The sequence below is a fragment of the Erythrolamprus reginae genome, chromosome Z (assembly GCF_031021105.1).
Source record: "Erythrolamprus reginae isolate rEryReg1 chromosome Z, rEryReg1.hap1, whole genome shotgun sequence".
Lineage (NCBI taxonomy): Eukaryota > Metazoa > Chordata > Lepidosauria > Squamata > Dipsadidae > Erythrolamprus > Erythrolamprus reginae.
This window is the reverse complement of record NC_091963.1, coordinates 108,102,582-108,128,365: the sequence shown is the minus strand read 5'-3', so window position 1 is coordinate 108,128,365 and position 25,784 is coordinate 108,102,582. Positions and strand designations below refer to the sequence as shown.

Genomic DNA, 25,784 nt, shown 5'->3' with positions numbered 1-25,784 from the left:
ATATATTTTTAAGAAACAACATAATGTAATGAATTATCTTTTGATTGTAATGAAAGTTGATCCTATTTTAAAATATAGATTGAATCCAATTTTTGCATAGTTTTCTATTTATTTATTCAATGTTCAGTTTTATTGTGATGCAGATTAAATAAATACATAAGTAATGTTGGGGAAAATATGTTTTACATAAGTCACTAAAAGAATATTTAGCACCTAATATTGACAAATTATTGTACATGATTCTTTAAAGCAACAGAATCTTAATTTTCCCCTACCTAGTTATTTGCTTATCCTGCACTTCCAGAATTGTCATCAAGAGCTCTATTGTTAAGGGAATTCTGGGAATTGGCCTACAGGAGATTACATATTAACCTAATCATACATGTCCTCATCAGACTGCAGTTCTATCTCAATTGTCACCACTCACCAGCTTCCACAATGGCTGGCTTGTTGCTGGGGCAGACAGAGAGGACTTTGAGGACACGGCTAGTAGTCCACAGAAGTTTCTCATAGGTGTAACTTCGCATAATTTGAACAAGAGCTTGGGGACCTCCATTGGCCAAAATTATGAGCTGCAGATACAAAGATAGAGAATAGCATTCTTTTATTTATCTGGGAAAAGGCAAGATAATTGCAATTCATTGTCTTAATCATGTATTTTCCCTTATTCCTGTTTTCAGCTGGTGACCTCCAAACTAAAGCTCTTCCTTGACAGACTAAGAAAACCTGTTCCTCAGAAATATGTGCACGTGTGTGCCTAAACTAACACATAAGCTGTCCTCTGTTTCACAGGGGTGATTACCTATACTGGGATGATTGCCTGTATTCTATGAAAAATAGTGAATTTAAATTACTGAACCAGAGTCCATTGCCCACCCCCAACCCCCAAAGTATTTCAAGGTTAGAATACAAGTCCGTACTTTGCTTTCTTGGTTTCCATAGGCAAGCAGCTGCAAACAATCAGTGGTGATAGCCAAGAATTTAGGATTGTTCTTTGTCAGCAAGGGGACCATCTTCTGAAGACCATCAGCAAGGCGGACAGCCATCTTGGCACCTTCCTGGTACAGCAGTAGGTTGTGAAGAGTAGTGATGGCATAAAACAGGACTGACTCCACTGGAGAGCTATGAGTTGAGAGGTAGGAAGACAACAAAGATGATTTTTGTTACTTAAGACACATAACAAATTGTATGGATATATATGTTGCAGTCAAAATTATAACTGAAGATCGCTGACACCACAGACTTTAAAACAAAAGTATTTTGATTAGCTACTTATGCACCTTAACGCTAATCTGCCTTAGTAAAGAGGCTAAAGAAAATGGCATTTTGTACAGATAAACAACAACAAAAATGAACACAGTCACAAACTTAAAACTGGTTATTTAAAAACATTCAAAGTTACAGAAAACTTGAAACTAGTTGCTTACAATCCACCTTCAAAGTTCTGGTTGTTGTTCTGATCACATTTTGGGTGCGTAGCAATTGGCTTGTGTTTATAATCTGTTGCAGGTTTCTGTGGTCATTTTGTGTTTTACAACTTTTGCTATCTTTTGGCAAACAAACAAACACCCATTGAATAAATTGGATTTGGGTTTATGGCATCATTTCCCTAACAATCATGTAATTCATTCAATAAGTGCAGTGACTCACTGTAAAAATTTAGTAACATTGAGTTTGGTCACGTAGTAATTCAACTTATGACTGGAATGATTTATGACCAAAATTCCTGGCTCAGTTGTGTTTGTAAATTGAAGACTATTTCTAGTTCTTTTAATCTAATAATGTCTATATCATAAAGTAACATGGTACCCCAACAAAAAAAGCCCAGCCAACATGTTTAAGGATCATGAGAATTATTCTTTAAAATTAACTACTCTAATTTATACTGAGAATAGGTGTTTGCTGTTGATCAGATATGGGACTTAGTGTGCATAAAACTGTTGTTTCACTAAAGTTGATAAAAAGCTTATCTCCAAGTTGAACATTTATACTATAGAAGAGTATGGAATATGGAGCTAACTGGAGAGAAGGTGTGACCAACGCTGCAATGCCATGGAGTTTCCCTTCACCCCGTAGGGGAACTCCAATATCCGCGCCATTTGGAGATCTGGTTCATTAGGAACCAGGTCGGAAACACCCTGTAGGTGGGAAAAAGAGGAACACATGCCAGTCAGCTGGGGGTGGGGGTGGCAAACCCCCCAGGGAGCCAGCCTCCTTGGCCAGGGCAACAGAAGACATCTTTCAAGTTGTCCTTGCTGCAGCACTCACTTTCAAAAGGATTTGAATCATGAAATTGGAATCATCTGGGAAGGAAAAACTAAAGATATGTGCTGGAGATGTGAAGAAACAGAGGCAGGTGAAGTTAAAAGAAACATTGTAATAGTCTAACTCTAAGAGAAACAAAAAGAATGTAAATAGATTAAATAAAAAAAATTATGAGATCAGTTTGGTTATCTGGAAAATGTATTACGTTGAGATAATGAAGAATTAAAAGACTTAGAATAAAGTCAAAAAATAAGTAAGGTTATACAAGAAACATAAAGATAGTTTAAGAAAATTATACAAATGAGTAGGGTTTCCTATGGGGCATTTGGTTATGATAAAACAAGAGGGGGGAAAGAAAATGACAAGATCAAAAAAGGTGAAGAAGCAAATATGGCATAATTATTAAATATTGCAAGCGAAAGAATAACTATTTGCTAATAGTAATAACTGCTAATAGCAGTTATTTGAGGGGATTTTTTAAAAGGGTGGTGATCCCAGACAACAAAATTAGATTTTTATATATATAAGAAGCAATATAAATATACCCAAACAAATATACCTGGATTAAAGGGTTTTACATATAAAGAATATATGAATGAGTGGTTAAAATGTACAAGTATGCATTTATTGTAATACTGAACATTTAAAGGTATATGGATTTATGTATGGAGTGTTGAATAAAACATTTTTTTGAAAAAAAAAATAGTATGGAGCTAACTGTTCTTGCATTTCTTTTTTCAGTTAAGATAAAGAAAATTAAAATTTAATCATGGAAGAGAAGAAGGCATGAGAAAGCACCCAAAGTAACTGCATCTCTCTGATATTTAAAAAAATGAAAGATACTCAAGTAGACTTTCAATATTTTGTTATTATATTCTAAATCGGTCAAGTTCTGAAAATTTCACCTTTTTCTCTTCCATAAGAATACTTCTCCTAAATTTCCCACATATTTTTTTCTTTGCCCTGAAGCAGCATAGGAAGCCACTAAGAAAGAGATGCAATGTATAGAGTTTTCTGCAATCATAACACCTGCATATTTAATTATTCCTTTCTCACATCTAATATATTTTTCCTTCCATTTGTCAAGGTAAATTGAGGCTAAAATTGGTGATAGTGAACTGTGAAAGTGTTGATCCAATTGTGAGTCAACCACTAAGAATTTATTTTTGTTTTCTGGGGGTTCCGATATAGTGGTGTCAGAACTAGCACTCTGGAATTTGTAATACTTTTCTACTGCAAGGAAAAAGCAAGAGTAAGCATGACTCAGCCATAGCTTGCTGAGACTTGTGTTTCCACAACAAAGCCAACTCCTCCATGTCAAAGCAGCTGCTCATCAGCTCCATTTTGTGCCAACTGGGTGTGGGCTTGCAGCCTGGCAAAGGGACAGGAGAGACAGAAGAGTTGTGGGAACAGCTGGAAGAAATATTGCACAGATTAAGTTCCCATTGGACTAAGATGAATAGCTAGTGTCAGCATATCTTAAACAAATGCCCTTAGTATACATTAAATATTAAATTTGGTAAATACCCCTAAAGTGACAATAATCACATTATAGTGGTATAACAGATTCTGAACTAGTTATCACTAGGTATACTTCAAAGTGTTGTTTTTGACCTACAGAGTGCTATTTAGCTTGCCAGTTGAAATATTCCCTACATTAGGTGAAACATAACCGTCAAGCCTGTAAAGAATGCTAAGTATCCCCTTTATAAGATATGAGATATAAAGGATTTTTTCAGTTTGGGCACTAATTTTCTGGAAGAGTTTTGTTAAGATCATGGTCACTTGGATACCATATTCTAAGCACAACAACAGCGACAGTAAAATTTTAATTATGTGAATAGTGCTACAATATTTTTTTATTTACTATATGGTTTACTCCATGCAGTTGTGCTATTTTAAGCTGCAAACTGCTATGGGTTCTCCAGAAGTATGGCACTATGGAAATGTAGTAAATAAATAATTGCTAAAGGGCCAGGATTAGCTGTTAATTATGTTAACTACTGTAATTATGTTAACTAGTTTCTTCTATTTTTGGTCCCCAAATCCCAAGATTAAAGGCTTTGAGAAGACCTAAATCAAAGACAAAATGAGCATATCAGAGTTCTCAATGAAACCAACAGAACTAGTAGAAAAGAAAGGGTTAAATAAAGTAGTAAGAAGCAGTTATAGTGCTTCCAGAAAAATCAGCAAATTGAGCATAGCCAATCAAAGCACAGTTGAAAAATCTGATTTTAAGGCATGTACTTTTAATATTGTAATCAATGAATAGGACTTTTCTAAACAGATTTTAAGATAGACAGATGCTCATTATAGCCCAGAGGAATGGTTGTAGAGGACCGAAAATGATGCATTTTCAAGATAGGGGTATTTCCTTTGTTATTACTTCTGAAGCAGTAATCATATGCAAAGAGAGCTTGGGACAATACAAAAATCACAATGCTCAGGAAAGCTTAGGAGTTTGGCACTTTTTTAATCCAAAACTCTAGGCAAGAGGGATGGAACTTGCAAAAATGGCAAAGTTGACCAGTTTGATCAGAGAGAGAGAAAAACAATGAACAGCTTTTTTTTTAAAGACTGGGAGACTTATATGGAATTGTATTGATAAATTAAAAGACTGAATTGATGATTTATTGATTTAGGTATTTAAAAGGATCGAGGAGGACAAGGAAAAATAAGTTGGCAATGACTCAACAGAAAGAAGTGCACATGTAATTCTAAATTTACTTTTTCGTTTTCTGCATTTTCCCCTTAATCTTCCTTTAATTATATGATTTTACTGCATTGAAAGATTCTAATAAACAAATTCCAAAAAGATAAATCTAAAAGAGAAGGGCAAGTTATACCAAGCCCTATGCGAATATTGAATAAAATAGATAAGAAGAGTGCACAGGCAAAGGCATCACAATACTTCCAGTGACAAAGAAAACTGTTCTTAAAACCATGTATCTTCTCTTCCTGACATAACTCCTGGACATTACCTAAGCATGCGCACAAGGGCTGGAATACCCCCAGACTTAAAGATGGACAGCAGTCCTTCACGATGGTGGGACAGATTGTGGAGAATGCTGGTAGTGCAGCGGGCTGTATCCAGGTCACTGGTGTTTTGCATGGTGCGCACCACAGCAGCAACAATTTGAGCGGATTGCATAAGAGCCCGTCGTGAAGCTTCTTTCTTAGACAGCTGGTTCACAATCATGGCTGCTTTGCTGACTACCACCTAGAGGGAGAAGAGAAAGAATGGAAGTTGTAGAATGGAACAATTATTATAGCATTCGTCACAGCATCAAGTTCTACTAAACTCCAGATTTCATGCTTCAGTGTTATTTATAATATCAATTTACTACCTCTGAGCCAAGAAATTCTAGCTGAGATACAAGGTGGTTAATATTATTATCATCATAAAATAGTAATAGACATTTTGGTACCAATGATTCCATTCATTCTCTGAAATTTTCATTAAAAGCAAAAAACTGTTTAAGCCCCTCTAAACTATACCTCTATAAGGTAAAAACCAGAGCTTTCCTTTGAGTGTAGATGATAAATATATACACTGCTCAAAAAAAATAAAGGGAACACATAAACAACAAAATATAACTTCCACTAAATCAAACTTCTCTGAAATCGAACTGTCCACTTAGGAAGCAACACTGACTGACAATCAATTTCACACGCTGTTGTGCAAATGGAATAGTTGTGCAAATGGAATATTCAATGAAGATATTTCATTCAATCAGATCTAGGATGTGTAATTTGAGTGTTCCCTTTATTTTTTTAAGCAGTATATATTTTTTAAAAACCAAAATTATTTTTGGCTGATAACAATGCATTCGGCAGTTTCTTTGCTTTTCCATTGAAAGTATTTTTTATGCATAGTACAGTAGTACCTCTAGATACAAGCTGCTCTACATGCGAGTATTCCACGTTACGAGCCAGGACGGGAGCGAAATTTCTTTTCAACACCCAAGATCAAATTCGGGATACGAGCCGAGCTTCCACTAGGTGGCACAAGAATCCTTGCTTCTGGTTATCTCGGAGGGGGAAAACAAAGTCTAAAGCCATTTGTTCCAGATAGGAGTTGTTCGACATACGGGCTCTGTTCTGGAACGAATTAAACTCGTATCTAGAGGTACTACTGCATAGGATTACTGAAGCATTAGCAATGCTTCAAATCATAACCAATCAAGCAATTAGCTCTATTAAATTCCCCAGAAATCTTTTAAGACACCAAGGGTCTAACTGCATTTCCATACCGGATCTTCGTCATTCAGCAGTTTGGTGAGTTCAGGGATAGCACGAGTGGCTAGCTCAGCATCATCTTGATAGTTGATGAGGTGCACAATGGCTGACTTGAGCATTTGAGAGGGCTCAGCCAATCGTTGTACATTTGTCTGCTGCCCCTCAACTTGGGTGGTCAGGAGAAGAGTGTGGTCTTCAGTTGTCTCTGGATACATGGCTGCCCGGATGCGCTGGGCACGGGTCATTGCAAGCTGGGACTCCAATTCCGCTACAAGGATAATTGACAAAATAGGATTAACAAAGACAAAATCCTAATCAGAATTTTTAACAGTCATATTAGGAAGTTCCTGGGACTGCTTCAGCTCTATGAGGTGTAAGAGACTTCGCATCTGAGCAAAGAGATAAGACTGGAGTTAATTAACTAGCATGATTAAGCAGCTGTTTAATTAAAAACATGAAAGTGAGATGGGAAATGGTAACTAGCATGCATAAGGACCTGAAATTTTTTATGTGTGCACAGACATACTGACACATAGAGACACAGAGGGGAGGAGGGAGGGATTATGATGAAGAATCTTAAATTTCTGCAGCAATCTAGATTTCTCTGCAGTTCTGAGAGACATTATTTAAAAAACTGGTGCCTCTACTTGCCTAATCTTGGTGTCTGAAATTTGTTTTTAGTATTTCTCATTAAATGGTTTCTCTGTCACATTCCCGGCTCTTTCGATATATAAAATGAAATATCAATATATAATATGAAATGTTCGTAAATTTTTACCCACCTCTGTGCTAACTGAGATCTTTGGCAATAAGAATTCTTTACAGTGAATCATAACATTTTACTTCATCAAAAAAACATAATCCTTTTGTTCTTTCAATAGCTAAGATATTCTGCTTACACCTGAATGTATTGATTCGCAGGAAAGTAAGAAGTACTGTATTAGTTTTAAAAAAACTGGAATTTTTTGGTAATCTTTAGAAGTCCTTTATGTTTCTATACTTTATTTTAAAATAACATGTTTATGTAGGCTTTTTTCACTTTATAGAGAATGAGCTACGTCTTAGGGAAAGTGTCATGACCACATTTAAATTTAGATTCCAAATTCATAAAAGAGAGGATTATTTCCAAAAGTTGACTGATATTGACAAATAACAAAAAAGGGCAGATTATTATTCCATTCTAAGATAATAACTGTATTTTAACTGCCCACATCAATGGCTTCTAGCAGATATGACGTTCTAAATCTTTTGCTTAAAATTAAAGACTAAGTAAAGCAAACTGTTATCTTTTAAGCGAGTATTGATAAAGATAAAGACACCAATTTAACAAGGTCTACCCAATCAGGATTCAGGAATTATTAGGACAGCTATCTTTACTCATCTGACTAAAAATCACTATTAAGTTATAGACCAACAATTCAACATTGCAGTCAGAATCTATGGGGGGAAAGATACTAGTGAATATAAACTTGTAAAGCAAAAATAAGCAAAAGGTAGCCCTGTGAACCAGATAACTTTCAGTCTATAATATCTGTGTCCGTTTTAATGTAGATTAAATATTGTTTCTTATATTCACATTGACAACCATTTTAAAGTATCCAATTGAATATAATGTAAAATTGTTATCTCACATAACTTTAAGTTCATAGTGAATTAAACTAAATGAAAACTAAACCCAGAATTTGCAAGGTAACAATTTTACTGCAGCAATCTTGGCATACTGTGATTTGATTAAAGACTACATTACTTAAAGATGGATATTTTCCCATCTTAATATCCTTGTGATACAGGAGTGCATTATCTAGGGAACTAGAAATTCTGAACTTTATATTTCCTACGCATTAGAAAATACAGGGTTGAAGATAGACATTGCTTTCAAATTCTTTATGGAATAAAGGCAAATTGTGCATTTCAATAAATAAAAGCAAATATTACCTTGTGTCTGGGCCTGCCCTGATCCAGGCTGGCTGTAAGTAGTAGTTTTCTTAATGGTGTACTGCTTGCCGTAGAGGTCATCTTCATCCATCAAACCTTTGCTGCTCACTGATGGCACCTGGGTGTTCACTCCAGAATGGATGCCTGAATCATAGGTGTATGTTTGCTGCCATTCTGTCACCTTGATGGGTTGATCTATTATGTTCATCATGTCCATGGTTATTCTGTAAAAACACCCAAATATAATGCATGCCATTAGTAGTCAATCTTCACAGTATCCAATTCTCAATAATTCTGCATTTTCTCTATCTAGGCAACTTTTCAGAATTCCTACCATTTGCTTCTAATAATCTGGATGACAAATTTTCCACATCAAAACTAAAGCTATTCAGCTTAGATGTTTTTCTTGTGTCACACATGGACTCCTGCCATGTTTTAGGTTAACTAGTCTTTATATAGTACAAAGGCTGTTGTTGCTCTACAGTTAAAATGTTTTCCTGATTTAGTCCAATGAAATATTATGGTACTTCTACACAACTACCAGCTTCAGCTCCCAAAAGGTCCAAAAAAATATGATTCTTGGACTGTTGCCATCCTCATAAAACACAGTGATCCTCCCTCCTTTCACCTGATTGAATGTTACATTCAGTGTCCAATTTGCACCCAGCAAAAGGGGAAAAACTTGGTCGCTTACTTAAAAAGAATAATGGAATCAAAAGAAGACATTGTGCCACTTTGCATTCGGCACATTAAAGGGATGAATTTCCTTCTAAACTGCAGCAAAATTGGATGTTAAGCTAAACCACATCAGAACTGCAAAACTATGAAAGCATGGCCATGAAAAAATAGATTTTCTTCCCTATTACTTTTCTCTTCCCTTTGTAACTTTTCCACTTACATCTGCACTTTATGAGAGTATAGTCAGAGGCCCCATTAGCAGGAGGTCACCATTGCACCTAGCCACAGTTTGTGATTAGCTATGGGTGTTCTGTTAAAGATGGCAGCAGGATTCTTTCATAGGTGCAGAGGTAGGTGAAGGGATAGCAAAGGTGAGATAGGAATGGAAAAGGAATTATGCTTAGTTGGAGATGGGATATGGAGGACACCAGAGCAAGGAGAAGAATGAGGGAATGGTTGGTCACTGATTTGGCTCAGGTGCTTCCTCCATGCATCATAGAATACTGTATTTAGAGGAAGGCTTTTACCTTTGGAACAAATTATTTTTCTGTCAAGCTGCTTCAGCAGCATGCTGGCCCTGATATAAAGGCTCCAATATGAAAATATATCATCAGTAAGCAAAGTTCCATATTACACAGCAGCTCATAGATGATCTGAGTTCAGAGCCTTGGTCTTTTTAAACCCCACAATAATGATATACAGTACTATACATACAAACATATTTATCTCATCAAATTTATTTCATATGTATATGGAAACCATCTTTTATTTATTTTTACTTTTCTCTGCCAGGGAAGCAAGATAAATATTTCTGCTTGTTAGGAATAGCTGTTTTACAGAACAGGAAGAGAACAGCTATCATGAATATTAGGAAATAACCTTTTAATATTATATTGTCATTAAGATAGAAAATAGTGACAGCTAAGGAAGGAACTGCCAGTATTTGAAAGGGAGAACAACAAATGACTTTTTTAAAAGGCTTAATTTTTCTAGGGCATTCTCAGGAAACCTAAAATAAATGCTGCCACTTGTATTCCCCATCACGAAATGTGCTTTTGGTATTTTATTTGCTTTGGAAAGTGAGAGAAGAGAAAAGGTAGAAGAAAGAAATAGTGCCTACCAAAATGGCATTAGTCCTTCCTATATGAGGGGTAAAATGGAAATCTGGTGTAAGAGTTGCTTGGTAGCAATCTCCTGTCCCAGATAAATTTGCTAGCTTATATAAGTAGAGACTTATAACACTGCTGCTCCTTCCCTAAAAAGTTGCCCTTCTCTGAGCAATCCATTGCCTCTTATTAAATCTGCGGAGTATAGCTTAGGAAGGAGAAGGTATTATTATTATTATTATTATTATTATTATTATTATTATTATTATTATTATTATTATTATTGATTTGTATGCCGCCCCTCTCCGGAGACTCGGAGCATATGCCTGATGCCATCAAGATAATCAACTTGCAGGGCATGTATGTACAAGGAAGGTAAGGGAAAGCTAATGGCAGCAATTTCAACAGCTGTCATTAACAATATGTGTTCAAAAAAACTTCCCCCCACCCAAGTAGAGTTAGTTGTTCAAAACACTACTGTAGTCAAACTGGAGATTTATTCCCTCATCTCATCCCTGGGGATATCACAGAAACCTTACTCATAAAAACCTTGACCAGCTGTTTGCAGTCAAGCAGCTAAAGACGCATAGCTCTAAGTAGCAGCTGATTAAATTAACATGTTGAAAAGCTATGCTCCCTTCTATATGCTATTTGATGGTCATTTTTCCAGCTATTTCTGCAGAACAAACTCCCTCCAGCCTTCCTCTAGATATTTTGTAGGTATTACTTCCAGATTTCCCAAATTTTACTAATTTATGTGGTACCATTTTATTTTTTAAGAAATACTAACAGTATGAAAATAATATAGTTACAGGCATGTCAGAATTTGTTTTATTTTGCAATGTTATAACACAGCGGAAGGGAACTTAATTTACCACATGTCCTCTCATAGGATAGAAGTTACCATATATCAACAATTCCAGTTTTTCCTGTCTATAGTATTCTTTTTTCTGTCATTGAAACTAAATCAATTTTCGTCACAACATTTGTGCGGCTGTCTTCCTTCAAGGCATTTAGTGCAATGTATACAGGCTTACCCAAGTTTATACACTCCACAACCTTGTGATTTTGACAAGGTAGCTTAAGTCAGCGATTTTCAACCTTTTTTGAGCCGCGGCACATTTTTTACATTTACAAAACCCTGGGGCACATTGAGCGGGGGGGGGGGGGGCGGCTAAAAAAGTTTGGACAAAAAAATTATCTCTCTCTTCCTCCCCTTCACTCTATTTTTTCCTCCCTCCCTCCTTCTCTCCGTTCCTTCCTTTCTTTCTCTTCCTTCCTTCTTCTTTCTCTCTCCCTCCCTCCCTCTATGTCTTTCTCTCTCTCTCCTTCCCTCCCTCTCTCTCTCTCTCTTGCTTTCTTTCTTTCTCTCTCTCTCTCTTTCTTTCTCTTGTTCTCTCTCTCTTGCTTTCTTTCTCTCTCTCGTTCTCTTTCTCTCTCTCGTTCTCTTTCTCTCTCTTTCTTGCTTTCTCTCTTGCCTTCTCTCACTCTTGCTTTCTTTCTCTCTGAGCTTCGCGGCACACCTGACCATGTCTCGCGGCACACTAGTGTGCCACGGCACACTGGTTGAAAAACACTGGCTTAAGTCATAGCTCAGGCATGCTTTAATTTAAGATAGAGCTGTCTACTTAAGAGTCATACAATACTTTCAAAACAGCACTTTAACACTAAGAGTCAGCTTATACAATTAGGAAAACACAATGGAAAAGTTTTGATGGACGTACAGTACATCTGCTTCTTACATTTTAGTTCTCACATGAAGTTAAAAAATAGTTTTCTTAAATATAATTTGTTGATTTGTTACCAATAAGTCCCAAAAATAGTTTAGTGCAATGTAAAAAGCCAAGTCATAAAGGGGGAAGCAGATTTTGTAAAATAATCCTATTCAAATGATGGAGTAAATTCAGTTTTGACTAGTTCTCTTTCAACATCAATACAGTAAGTTTAGAAAAGAGTTCAAGGCAAACTGTATGTTATACATATTTAAATATTCTTCTACAAAAAACTAACTTTAACTTTTGAAAATTAGCATGCTTACCCGTATATCTTTTATATTCAATGTTTTTATATACCATCTGCTTTCTATACAGTGTAATGGCTGAAAAATGCATAATTTAAAAAGAAACCTTGAGTATATAAAGATAAAAGCATATTATTAATTGATGGTATCGGGAGCTATTGTGCCAAATGTATAATTACACTAAAAAATCCTTATCCCCTTCTGCTTTACCCCCAAACACCTTAGAAATTTCTAGGTTTTTTTATGTAATTGTGAGTGTAACATTCATAGTAGTCAGTCATTAAACTATCACTTTCTTCTGTCTTATCTATCCAGATGCCACTTTTTCCATTTAGGTTGGGAGCATAACTCATTGATTCAGAGCTGTAATTTCTATAAATTGTACCTAGTTTCATAATATTGGCCTGTCCAAGACAGTATTGACTGACAGACAAACCCAGTCAAATTCTAAACAGATTATACTAAGAACACTTATGTTAAAGCAAAGTACGGTTGTTCTCTAATGTCAGGGGAAGGGGGAACTGGGCCAAGCACTAACAAAGGATGCATCAGCTATGTTGATCACACTTGGCCAATAAAAAATTCTGTTCTATGATTAGGAAGAGTCCCTCAAGCAAACAGAGAACAACCACCACACCCAAGCTAAGAATGGCAGTTAAGTTGCTTCTCATTTCTGTTCTCCTAGGAAGACAGACAGGTTCTTTCTGCCAGATGGAAATAAATGTGAAGGAAGATGTATTCCTCCAGAAAACGGCTTTCTAGCTTGGCATTCCAATTACTAGTATATCATGGAAATTGATCCAAAGCAGTTATTGATGTGTTTGCTTTATATAAACAACTGCCTAAGGCAGATTTAAATGTTTGCTTGAACAAGTTGATCTTTTGCCATGTGCTTCTCGAATGCTTCAAGAAGTGATACTACAGAGTTTTTAAAAATCAGTGTGTAGCTATCACACTTTCCGATTATGATATGAATAAGATTTCCGAATACACTTAGAAGATGGGAGATTAATTATCCGGTACGTTGAGTAAGGGAACATGCAAAAGAAAAGAGAAAGGTAAGCCTAAAGAAGGGCTGCTTTCCAAATTGCTGGGTTTTTAGAATGTTTCGATCAGTCCTGAAAGTAAGATTCTGATCCTCAGATGTTCAACGGCCACTGTGCTCAAAGCGGATACTTCTTACTCCCACAAAATCTACAATGGTAAAATCTCTAATGGCTGTACTGACACTGTCAATTAGTTGGGTATCAGCACTTGGTTAATCTTAGATTATCACAGAGCCTTCTCTGTGGCGGCCCCGGCCCTCTGGAACCAACTCCTCCCAGAGATTAGAATTGCCCCCACCCTCCTTGCCTTTCGTAAGCTTTTTAAAACCCACTTCTGCTGCCAGGCATGGGGGAACTGAGATACTCTTTCCCCCTAGGCCTTTAAAATTTTATGCATGGTATGTCTGCATGTATGTTTGGTTTTATAATAACGGTTTTAACTGTTTTAATATTGGATTGTTATATGCTGTTTTTATTACTGTTGTTAGCCACCCCGAGTCTACGGAGAGGGGCGGCATACAAATCCAATAAATAAATAAATAAAATAAATAAAAAGTTAAGCCAGATCGTGGAATGTGAAGCCATCAAAATCAACAGGTTTGACTGGGAAAAGGAAAATTATCCTGGAGAAAGGCAGTGATAAACCCAGTGCGATATTACTGCCCGTCAATGGTAAGAAGATGGATATGAATGTGCCATAAATCACGAGGAATTGAATTTAGCTCAAAGGCTTTTGTTTTAATTTTATGTTAGAAACTAGTTTCAATGTCCAGTGCCCCAATGTTTCTGTCCCCAATCAAAAATGGGAAAAAACAAATCTTGTCTTTTTCTGGCACTCGTTAAAAGGGGTGGAGGTGGAGAGGAGAAAAGGCAATTTTTAAAATTCATTTTCTTTCAGGCTCCAAATGACCGTTACTTCTGTAGCAGAGCTGTTGCTCTCCAGAATGAATGTCCCAAAATATATGGTGAGTTGAGAGCATACATGAATTGCTGCACAATGGCAGGGCAGGAAATTCATTTAACTCCTTTTCAAGCAATTGTGCTGACACATTTAAAATCACTGCATAAAGAAGGTCCTTCCTGCATTGTTAAGCAGGATGGCTGCAGTAGTTAACGTAACACAAAAGTAACAAGAAAATTGAGCCAAATGCTGTTAATTAAATCAGCCAAGCTTTCCGATTTACAGTTTAATAAAACTAGAACTGCATAAAGAATTATGGTCTCTTACTGCAGGTGATTTTCTTGCTGTGCAATGAAACCATATGGCTCCTAGTTAACCAACTGGATCTCCTGCATAATGAGTGAACCCCAGCTAAGAAATATGTAAAAATCATTAATCTGTTCTTCAGAATATACACTGAGCATAAAGTAAGAATGCTTTTGGGTATAACTTCCAAGTTTCTATACAATTTATTTTTAAAACCTGCGGAGTTCACAAAAGAAAAGAAAGTAAAATCAATTATGGATAAAGTCTTCATGATCACATGAATTTTACACCAACTTGTTTCAAGCAGCAGCAAAAATTTAATCTTTTTGTCTTTTAAAATATTTAGGGAATATTGCGTGGAATTTGTATTTTTCTTCTAGGCTTGTTTTTCAAACAAAGTTTCAGATGTCACAATTTACTGTCTTACATTGACAGTTTCTGATATTTCTACTCCTTTGTAACATTACATGTAGTTATTTTCAATATAATAATTAATTTTAACCAGTGTAAAACATAAATAAGAACAGGAGAATCAAAACACACAGTATAAACAATGTTGGGCACACATTTCCAATAGTTAACATTCTCCACTCCTAAGAGGTCTGTAAGGGGTATGCCTAAGCGCACCAGTGTGCCTGCCATCCATGTGCCTACTGCCCTCATTTATCTGTATTTACGGTACTTTGTTCACTTTGTATATGTTGTGACAATAAACAATGGTACAGGATTGCCTGAAATATCTCTAGTGATCTGCAGTAGATCAGCAGGATTACAAATTTTTAATTGCCGTATTTGCACATGCTAATCTTTATTTATCTATTTATTTATTTACTTATTTATTATTTAGATTTGTAATCTAAATCTATGTATTTTTCTTCTAGCCTTGTTTTTCAAACAAAGTTTCAGATGTACAGTACAGTACTTTTTATGAAAAGTAAGAAAGTATCTAAAAAGATTCGGAATTCAGACTTGCCTATTAAAAGAAAGTAGAGCTATACAGAGATTCAACTCTTTATATAGACAACTGGATTCACACATTTATGCAGAAATTATATATGTAAACCAAGCCATCATTATTAACAGCAATGCCATAATTGTGTACCTAAATTTACCTGGTGTGAACTGAATATTATATAAAATATCTGACCATCCCCTGCAGAGCAAAAGTGTGCTTTGAATTACATTTGACTTCGTCCTCCAGTTTATTGCTGCATAAATACAAGTTTGCCTATGTTTGCTAATTCTGCAATCTTCTTCAAACAACTATAGCTGAGGAGAAGGGCTTGTTTCTAATACAAGTCAGAGCTGTAAGATAATGAGATTCCTTTTGGTGGTTAGGGTGGGTAGTACGAGGAGAACAAGTTTCAGAAACCACCAAAACTCCCCCCCCCACACTGTCTGTGTTTTGTCTCTCTGAATTCCACTGGGGGTCCTGATTAACCAGTTCAATTATGGGAGCTGGCATTCGTGAGAGGTGAGAGAAGGAAACTCCCACAACTGAATAAGGCCAGAGTGTTTCCTTTTATGGACACTAAGACAACTGAACACATAATTTGCTCCTACTTAATAGAAAGAAGCACATTCCAGCTGCCTTCCTTCTTCCTCCTCCCACACATTTCTAACAAAGGAGGTCAAATCAGAAATCCAGACCTTGCAGAGATAAAATACTAAGAGGTGATAATATTTACTTTCAGATAGACATGGGTATCTTAAATCCTTACTCCCACACAGATTATACTAGCTAGGAGAGTTTCTGCAATAGCTACATTACGGATTCAAGGTTCAGACCCAACATGATCCAATTTTAGGACTACCAATGATTCTTTATCCCATTTCCTTAATGGATGGAAATTTACAAATCCAAATCTACTGGCTCATTAGTTTCTTCACCTCATAATTATACTGCAAAAGTTAACATGGCAACTCTTCTCCAAAATATAATTGATTATAATGTAATTAATTTACAGTCTTCTATAGTTCCCAACCTTGGCAACTTGAAGATATTTGGACTTCAACTCCCAGAATTCCCCAGCCAGCGAATGTACCCTTTGTACCCTTATCTTTATTATGATTTTGATTTATTTTTTAGTAGAAGACTGGTATTTTTCACCATAATTACACTTTTTTCATGCTCTATTGTATGTTTTGCATGTGATGGAGAACCACAAGCTACAATATTGGAAGCAGAATTATACTAAGGAAAATGTGGGCTTTTATTTAAAATGAATGCAGATGTCAACCCTCATACAAAAATGCACCATATAACAGACAAAAAATTTGCAACATCAAGCATTTTTCAAAAGAGCACCAGTACTGAATGAGTTATTTTTGGTACTTTGTGAACATAAAATAGTCATATAAAATAGTGGAATTATTAATGAAAAAATGCAACATCTAACAAAAAACCCACTAAGCAATATGCAGATTTTATATAAAATGAGTGTCCTCCATTTAGCTTGGTTTTCAACTCCGATCAGTTTCAACCAGGGTGAACAATGGCAAAGGAATGTAATGGTAGTAGTGATGGAGAATTGCCTACTTCTAATTTACAACATTATTAATATCAATCTTTTTTCTACTTCAAAGTCCTGAACTATGTGCAATTCTGCACATAAACTCATCTAATAACTACCCCATTTTTTCTCCATTTGCATTTGAATTCTTTCTGCTATATTATTACTGCCTAAAATAATTCAACCCTATTCCAAGCATTTCAAGACCTGCTATTACTCATCCTGCAATATTTGCTTCCTTTCAATACATTCTAATGAAGCTTGGAGCTGCCATTGATAATTCTGAAATACGTGCAGGGAGGTTTTTAAAAAGGCAGTAAATGGGGACAATGTTTCTTTTTAAGTTGGTACATGGGGAAAATCCTGGACACTTGATCAGCCAGCCATAAGGTTAAATATCTGCATAAAAAATATATAGGACATTCACTTCCTTATTCAAGTACAGAGATAATATATAAAATATACTGCTCAAAAAAAATAAAGGGAACACATCCTAGATCTGAATGAATGAAATATTCTCATTGAATAGTTTGTTCTGTACAAAGTTGAATGTGCACAACAGCATGTGAAATTGTCAATCAGTGTTGCTTCCCAAGTGAAGAGTTTGATTTCACAGAAGTTTGATTTACTTGGAGTTATATTGCGTTGTTTAAGTGTTCCCTTTATTTATTTTTTTGAGCAGCGTTCTAATGTTAATATTTACAGAAAGATGTCAAGTCCATATTAACAAGATGGCAAATTGTCAAAAGAAAGCAACAGCTGTGTCAGTAAATATTTTTAAAGGGTTCACCTTTTTTGACACTCAGTGCATGCACAAATGCTGGCTACACATACAGGGGGAAGCATCTGCTGACAGGAGATACTACCAAAGAAAATTAGTCCCTTGCTCAGAAGGATTTATTTACATGACTAGAATCATGCATACACTGCTTAAAACAATCAGTTTAAAGAAAACAAAGAATTGTTCTGTCTGGATTTCTATCTCTCTTCAGAGCAAACCAGGTGACCAGTTTGAGCCACTGCTGGTTCAGATGGAGTACTGACCCCTGGTTGAGCGAGTCCAACCTGGGATGCAATCGCCATAGGGGTGCCACTGAGAGGAACTGAATGTCCATGAACCATGGTCTGCGAGGCAAGAACAGAGCTATCAGAATATGCCCTTCCCCAAAGTACTTTCCAGATTACCCTCAAATGATTGGGATCGGGGGAAAGGCGTAGAGTAAGTCTTTGGGCCAATGGGACTGCAGAACATTCATCCCTAGTACTCCTGGTGTGAAAAAGCGACTGATCTGAGCACTGGTTGGATTGGCAAACAGGTCTACTAGCAGGACTCTGCACCTGTTAACTATTTTGTGAAATAAAGCTGGATGAAGATGCCCTTCCACTTGACTGAGCGATGTAGGGCTGAGCCAATCAGCTTGCACATTGACCACGCCTGAAATGGTTATAACTATGTACAGTGTTCCCTCGATTTTTGCGGGTTCGAACTTCGCGAAAAGTCTATACCACGTTTTTTTCAAAAATATTAATTAAAAAATACTTCACAGCTTTTTTCCCTATACCACGGTTTGTCCCGCCCGATGACATCATATGTCATCGCCAAACTTTCATCCGACTTTAATAAATATTTTTTTTAATAAACTTTAATAAATAAACATGGTGAGTAATGATCTAAATGATTACTAAGGGAATGGGAAATTGTAATTTAGGGGTTTAAAGTGTTAAGGGAAGGCTTGTGATACTGTTCATAGCCAAAAATAGCGTATTTACTTCCGCATCTCTACTTTGCAGAAATTCGACTTTCGCGGGCGGTCTCGGAACGCATCCCCCGCAAAAATGCAGGGAACACTGTATATATCCCAGAAAAATTGTTGTCCAATGTTTTCTTGGAAATCTCCAGCGATGAAGTACCTATAACTCCAGGGAACAAGCTGTTCCCCTGATTAAGCATTCTCACTGTTAGGAAATTCTCCTTATTTCCAAGTTGGTTCTCTTTCTGATGAGCTTCTACCCACTGTTTCTTTTCCTTCCTTCAGGTGCTACAGTGAATAAATAAACACTTCCCCACCACCACCACCCTGGTAACAGCCCTTCAAGTATTGGAAGACTGATATCATAATACACTTTTCCTCATTTGAGGAGTTCTGTGAAATTTAGAACTAATGATCTAAAAAAGAGATCTACAAGTCAGAAGGAATCATTTACAATTATCTGGGGGGGGGGGTGAAATGGGGACATACAAAAAGATCTTTTCAAGATACCAAGCCATGAATTATAATATAAGCCAGTTATTATATATCACTTTATGTCATTTTATAGGAACAACAGTTAAACAACAGTAAAAAAAATCAGCTTATCAGAAAGGCAGTCTGAAAGTTTATAAATGCATACAGATGATCTGTGTTCTTAATACACTGGGGGGGGGAAATAGTAGACTTCAAAAAGATCATTTCAATACAGAAATTGTGCTATTGATATAGAAATGAATTCCAAAATAAATGTTTATAACTTCGTGTTTGATTCAAACCTATTGTTACCAGTTTTATTTGATCAATACATTTTTATATATAATTGTTTTAAATAGACATTTCCAATTTTTGGATGTATAAGACTATCATATTGCATCAGGTTAGTTGATCGAGCTTCTTTACATTGCTAGTATTATCGCTACTGTGTTGAAATCCTCAATTCAGTCTATCCCTTTTCCATTAGATTAAACCAATATGTATATTGACATTTATGCTGGCTTAAAATATTTTCCTTCTTTGTACAATGATACTAATATTCTCAGGATTCCATCCTCAAAGCTAGAGGTTTTCAAACTGCCTTGGGATGTAGAACCTATTAGTTTAAAAAAATAATTTCCAGAATCCCTATTCAGGAGATAAAACTCCAGTGATAGAAAACTGAATACAATTCCTCTCCTTACAATTTCTCATAGTTTGAAAAATCCTGCTCCAAGAAATCATTTTAGTATAAATGGTACATACATCTAGATAGACCCTTTTCCTATAATAGATGTACCTAACATGGTTGATACGGACATTTTATTGAAAAGAGTCATGTGTCCATTGTAAAAATTGGACCTCAAAAGTCTACTTAATGACATGGATATTATATTAACATTTCATATAATTGTGAAATTAAATAGCAGTATTTCTCAACCTCAGCAACCTTAAAATGTATGGACTTTGTTTCCCAGAGGACTCCAGTCAGCATAATGGGGAATTCTAGTAGTTAAACTCATAGAACTTAAAATTTGCTAAGGTTAAAAAACTGATTTACAAGATTCTTTTTTATTTTAAAAATTCAGAGACACATTCAAAATTTAACATGCACAATGAGAATTTCTACTAAAAGGATATATGTAAAATGGAACGTTGGTCCTACCTGATAGGTCCTAAGAATCTATTGTTTCAAGTGTTGATAAGTGAATAGATTAAAAGGTTGCAAACTGAAAAGATAATTAAAAGGATTTTGAACACTCCTTCTCTCAATATTTAAGTAAACTATGCATCACTATATTTTTTTAGAAAAGTGAATAATAGCATAATGGAGTTTTAATCCATATTCTATTTTAGCCTTGAAATCCATCCAAACAAAAATCAAGTAAAATCTTTTACTTGTTTGCCTGATGTTTGATGTTACATTACGGAAATAGTTCTTGCAAAGAGGCTCTTAAATACTAGGATATAAAAATATTTATTCAGTAGACTGAAGTGATTTTCAGATTTAGATGTACAGTACATATCAAATGATTAGGAATAATGAATACAAAATGGCTAGCTAGAACTAAATCCATTTATTTATATTTTTTGTCTTAAACAGGTAGGGCTTAATTATATTTGTTAAGAGTAGTAATAACAATCAAACTTATTTATATATTACATTCCAAGTTGTAGTTCAAGCCTATCCCCAGATATAAAAGCCTATGATTCAGAGAAAATTATGACCTTCACAAAAGCTTATTCTCTTATCAATTTCTATATACACTGCTCAAAAAATAAAGGGAACACTCAAATATCACATCCTAGATATGAATGAATGAAATCTGCTCATTGAATACTTTGTTCTGTACAAAGTTGAATGTGTACTACAGCATGTCAAATTGATTGTCAATCAGTGTTGCTTCTTAAGCGGACAGCTTGATTTCACAGAAGTTTGATTTACTTGGAGTCATATTGTGTTGTTTAAGTGTTCCCTTTATTTTTTTTTGAGCATTCAGGGTTAGCGTGGTCTTAGTAGACCGGATTGAAGGCAAGGCATAAAGCAAAAAACAAAACAAGGGATTTCTTTGGCAGATTAAAAAAAGAAAAAAGTTACATGCAACAATAAAATTCACTGCAATTTATGCTTTTCAAATATTACATACATATTTTAATTTATATGTATATCTACCCCTTCAAAGTTGAGCTGGTAATGCTATTATTCTACTGTAGATGAAAATACTGTAAAAAAAATAGCATGTCTAATGCCACTCTCCAAATCAATGGCAAAAATTGTTTAGCGTCATTTAAAAGTCATTGCAAATGTACCTAATGCACAGTACATATGAGAGACTTGTAATGAAGGACTTGGGATGAAAAAAAGGCAAATATGTGACTCTAGGGGACAATGCTCAGATCCGTTTCAAAACCGAAGAGCCAGCACTGTCTGAAGACGTCTCCGTGATCATGTGGCCAGGAGGAATAAACGGCAAAGGCACATGGAACATTATCACCTTCCCACCAAAGATGGTCCCTATTTTTCTACTTGTATTTTTACATGCTTTTGAAATGCTAGGTTGGCAGAAGCTGGGACAAGTAACAGGAGCTCACTTAGTTACATGGCGCTAGGGATTCGAACCACCAAACTATTAGCTTCCTAATACTGTTTGTTCCAAAATAAGCCTTGATAAACCCTCAAAGTTTGTGCAAATCTCCATTGTGTCCAAATACATGAAATAATTATTATATAGTAAAGTAGTTACTTTTAGTTATAAGTTCCTTTTTAGAAAGCAAGGAATTAAACTTATTAACCTGGTTCATTAGATATCAAGACCTTTCTGTCTTGATACAATTCAGAGCCACTAAATATATCCATAAAATCAGATCCAAAGACTAGCTTTCTCAATCTTTCCCTGTTCCCTTTCTATCTAGAAGATAAGACCCTTCTAACAGCAGTCTCTTGCTCAATTTGCAGCTCTCTCAAGAGCTTATCAATGAAATTCTGAACACAAACAGTTTCAGCATAACTTTATTAAGTATTTTCCCTATTCAGAGCTGGACCATTTTGGTTTAGAGAATAATTTATTTTCTTCTTTTCACTACCATTCCCCTTTTTACCACAGACATGCCAAGCTGCTTTCTTGAAGCTTTATCCTAAGAGTTATTATGTGGAAAACTCAGGGATAGGGGAAGAGAGTAGAATTTAGAGTAGGTGGGGGGTGGGGGGAGCATGGAATTAGTTTGCATAGGATTTCAGTCAAATCAGTTCAGAATCAGAAGGGTTTTACAAAGCCCCAACCTTCTTCCCATTCAAAAGCCAAGGATGTCAAGGCAGTATTTCTGACAATAAAAACGTACAGTACCTTTTTCTTCTACCAGGAAAGCTCAAAAGCACTCTATGTTAATTTAACAATTAACAGCCATACCCTTTGAAAAAGTCGAAGAAAGCAAGACAAACTTTTATAGAGGTTCTTTATGTGCCAAGTGCTCGCCATTTTCAAGCTCAGACTCTGATGTTTGAGCCACCAGAACATATACAGTGGTATTGGTATGCCTAGTCATCATTCTTCATATTAACCATTTAGAAAAACAGACAATTCAAAATATTTGAAACCAAGTACTACCAGGGGTCGACAAAGTTGTTCAGAATCTAGGAGCCAGCCAAAAAATTTAGGAGCCAGAATTTTTTTTAAGCAAACTTGGTTTTTTGCCGAGTCTCCACCTGACATCGCTTTCACCCCCTCTGTCTCCTCCTTCCTCTCTCATCTCTTTCCTTCCTCTCCCTCCCTTTCTCTCTTTCCTTTCTCTCCCTTTCTGTCTATCCTTTCTATCTCTCACCCCTTCTCCCTCTTTCATTCCCTTTCTCTCCCTCCCTTTCTCTCTCATTCCTTTCTCTCCCTCTTTCCTTCCTATCTCTCTTTCTTTTTCTCCCTCCTTCATATCTTCTTTCTCTCCCCCTTCCTCCCTCTTTCCTTTCTCCCCCTCCCTTTCTCTTCCTTTTTCTCTATCCTTTCTACTTCTTACTCTTTCTTTCTCTCCCTCCTTCATTCAATTTTCTCTCCCTCCCTTTCTCTCTCTTTCCTTTCTCTCCCTCCCTTTCTCTTCCTTTTTCTCTATCCTTTCTACTTCTTACTCTTTCTTTCTCTCCCTCCTTCATTCAATTTTCTCTCCCCCCCTTCCTCCCTCTTTCCTTTCTCCCCCTCCCTTTCTCTTCCTTTTTCTCTATCCTTTCTACTTCTTACTCTTTCTTTCTCTCCCTCCTTCATTCAATTTTCTCTCCCCCCCTTCCTCCCTCTTTCCTTTCTCCCCCTCCCTTTCTCTTCCTTTTTCTCTATCCTTTCTGCTTCTTACTCTTTCTTTCTCTCCCTCCTTCATTCAATTTTCTCTCCCTCCCTTACTCTCTCTTTCCTTTCTCTCCCTCCCTTGTTCTCCCCTGGGGCTGCCTGTGCCTGCCCTGCACCACCCAACACGGACGGACAGCCCCCGGTCGTCGGTTCGTCGCCCCCCCCCCCCACGGAGGGAGATCAGGCTGGCGAGGGCGGTAGAACTACGTCACCAGCCACTGGAGGGAGATCGGGCTGGCGGGGGCGGCGAATCCACCTCCCCAGCCGCGCGGAGGGAAATCCGGTAGGCGGGCGGGTGGCCGCGGCTCCCTGCGCGCCCCTGGAAAAGCGTACAGGGAACGGTGCCCGGGGCCGCTTTAGCCGCCCCCCGCTCCCCCCGCGACTGCCTGTGCCGCTGCAGCCGCGGCCCCCCCCCCCGCTCCCACCGCCAGTGCCCTCCCGCCGGGCCCCAATGACGACAGGGAACCTTCAGCTGGGCGGGCGCTGCCGTGCCGGTGCCTCCGACCTCCCGGTTCCTGCTCGATGCCGCGGTTTCTGGCGCTCTCCTGCTGGGTCCCAAAGAAGGAAGGCGGGAAAAAGGCGCGAAGAATGGAGCTCTCCTTCCTGCCTGCCTTCTTTGGGACCCAGCAGGAGAGCGCCAGAAACCGCGGCATCGGGCAGGAGCGGAGAGGTCAGAGGCACCGCAGCGCCCTGCCCAGGCGGCACACCGGTTGGGAAACGCTGACATACAGTACAGCAGGCAACATTTTCTAGGCGCCAGACAACATTTTCTAGGCGCCACTGGCGACCAGGCGCCTGGGTTTGTCGAACCTTGAAGTACTACCAAAATGTTATTAAAAGATGATTAAATCAATTTATTTCTATCATGTAGTTAAATTAATAAGCATCTTTAATAAGGAAATAACAATGTTGAGTGATTGTTGCACAGACTGTGACAATATCTGTTTTGCTGGAGCGCTCATTTTTAAAAAGCAATTGCTACTTCTGTGGACCTAAATGGCATTATACTTTTCATCATGTCTGGATTTCTAACAGTAGGTAGATATGCAATGGAATTCTCTCCCTTCCATTGAATTCTATTATATAGAGCCTTTGTGGCTTCTGCAAATGTTTCAAATTCTTCTGTGCAATTCAGAATTTCCCCTTCCCCTTGCTTCTAGAGCAGACCTGGGCAAAATGCGGCCCGAGGGCCAGATGAGGCCCGCCTGCTGTCTGTGACTGGCCCGCGGAGGTCGGTCCAAGTTTTCTAGATAAGAACTGGGTGTTCAATATTTAATAAATAATATATAATTATATATAATATACAGTAATATACTGTGTAATATATAATATAATATTATAATATTATATTATAATTTATAATATTAATATAATTAACTCAGTTCTACCCAATAATATACAGTATTGGGTAGAACTGAGTTAATTATATTAGTCCGGCCCTCTAAAACCATCCCAATTTTTCATGGGGTCCTATGGCAAAATTAATTGCCCACCCCTGTTCTAGAGCAGGGGTCCCCAACCACCGGGCCGCGGACCAGTACCGGGCCGCGGGGCATGTTGCACCGGTCCGTGGAGTCAGCAGCTGCCAGTCCTCCTGCCGCCGCCCCCTCCCTCCAGTGCTTCATCTCCCGCTGGGAAAGAGACCTCGGGAGGCAGGTTCTGCCGGCCACAGGGCGATGGACGGGACAGAGGGGCGGGAAGGACCGGGAGGCTCAAGCCTCTTTTGGCTTCTGCCGTGGCACGCCTTTGCGTTTTTGGCTGGGGGGGGAGGCAGGAGGGCCGGCCTGACCCCCTCCCTCCAGCGCTTCACCTGCCGCCGGGCAAGAGGGTTTGGGAGGCAGGTTCTGCCGGCCACAGGGTGATGGTGGGAAAGAGGGGCAGGAAGGACCAGCACCCCCATGCTTAATCCCGCCCCCAACCACACCCCTTTCCGCCCCCACCGGGCCATAGAAAAATTGCCTTGCTGAAACTGGTCCCTGGTGGAAAAAACGTTGGGGACCACTGTTCTAGAGTATACATATCTCATTTTGGAAGAATTGGAAAGACTCATATTTCCCACTTCTTTGTAGTCAGCAATGCCTAAACGAAAGTAAAATTAAAAAGTAAAATGTTTGTGGCATGATAATACACCATTCAAGTATGAAAGATGCGATACCATCTATAACATTCCATCAATTTGACTTTCCTCTTCCAATTTTATACATGATTCTAGATAACATCCGATA

At 37.5% G+C, this 25,784-nt stretch overlaps 1 protein-coding gene across 6 annotated transcripts in view; it reads right to left on the bottom strand.

Moving 5' to 3' along the window:
* JUP (junction plakoglobin) overlaps window positions 1-25,784 on the bottom strand; it is a 58,934-nt gene that overhangs the window by 9,632 nt on the left and 23,518 nt on the right. For 4 of the 6 annotated variants that reach the window (XM_070767027.1, XM_070767032.1, XM_070767029.1 and 1 more), the window contains exons 2-6: window positions 8,440-8,663; window positions 6,519-6,772; window positions 5,247-5,485; window positions 921-1,122; window positions 428-572 (exon numbers count right to left, since the gene is read on the bottom strand). In XM_070767027.1, the coding sequence (XP_070623128.1) occupies window positions 428-572; window positions 921-1,122; window positions 5,247-5,485; window positions 6,519-6,772; window positions 8,440-8,663 (1,064 nt within the window). Of the gene's footprint in view, window positions 1-427; window positions 573-920; window positions 1,123-5,246; window positions 5,486-6,518; window positions 6,773-8,439; window positions 8,664-20,399; window positions 20,464-25,784 lie in introns of all 6 variants that reach the window. The other 2 variants (XM_070767028.1, XM_070767030.1) reach the window with 1 other exon arrangement.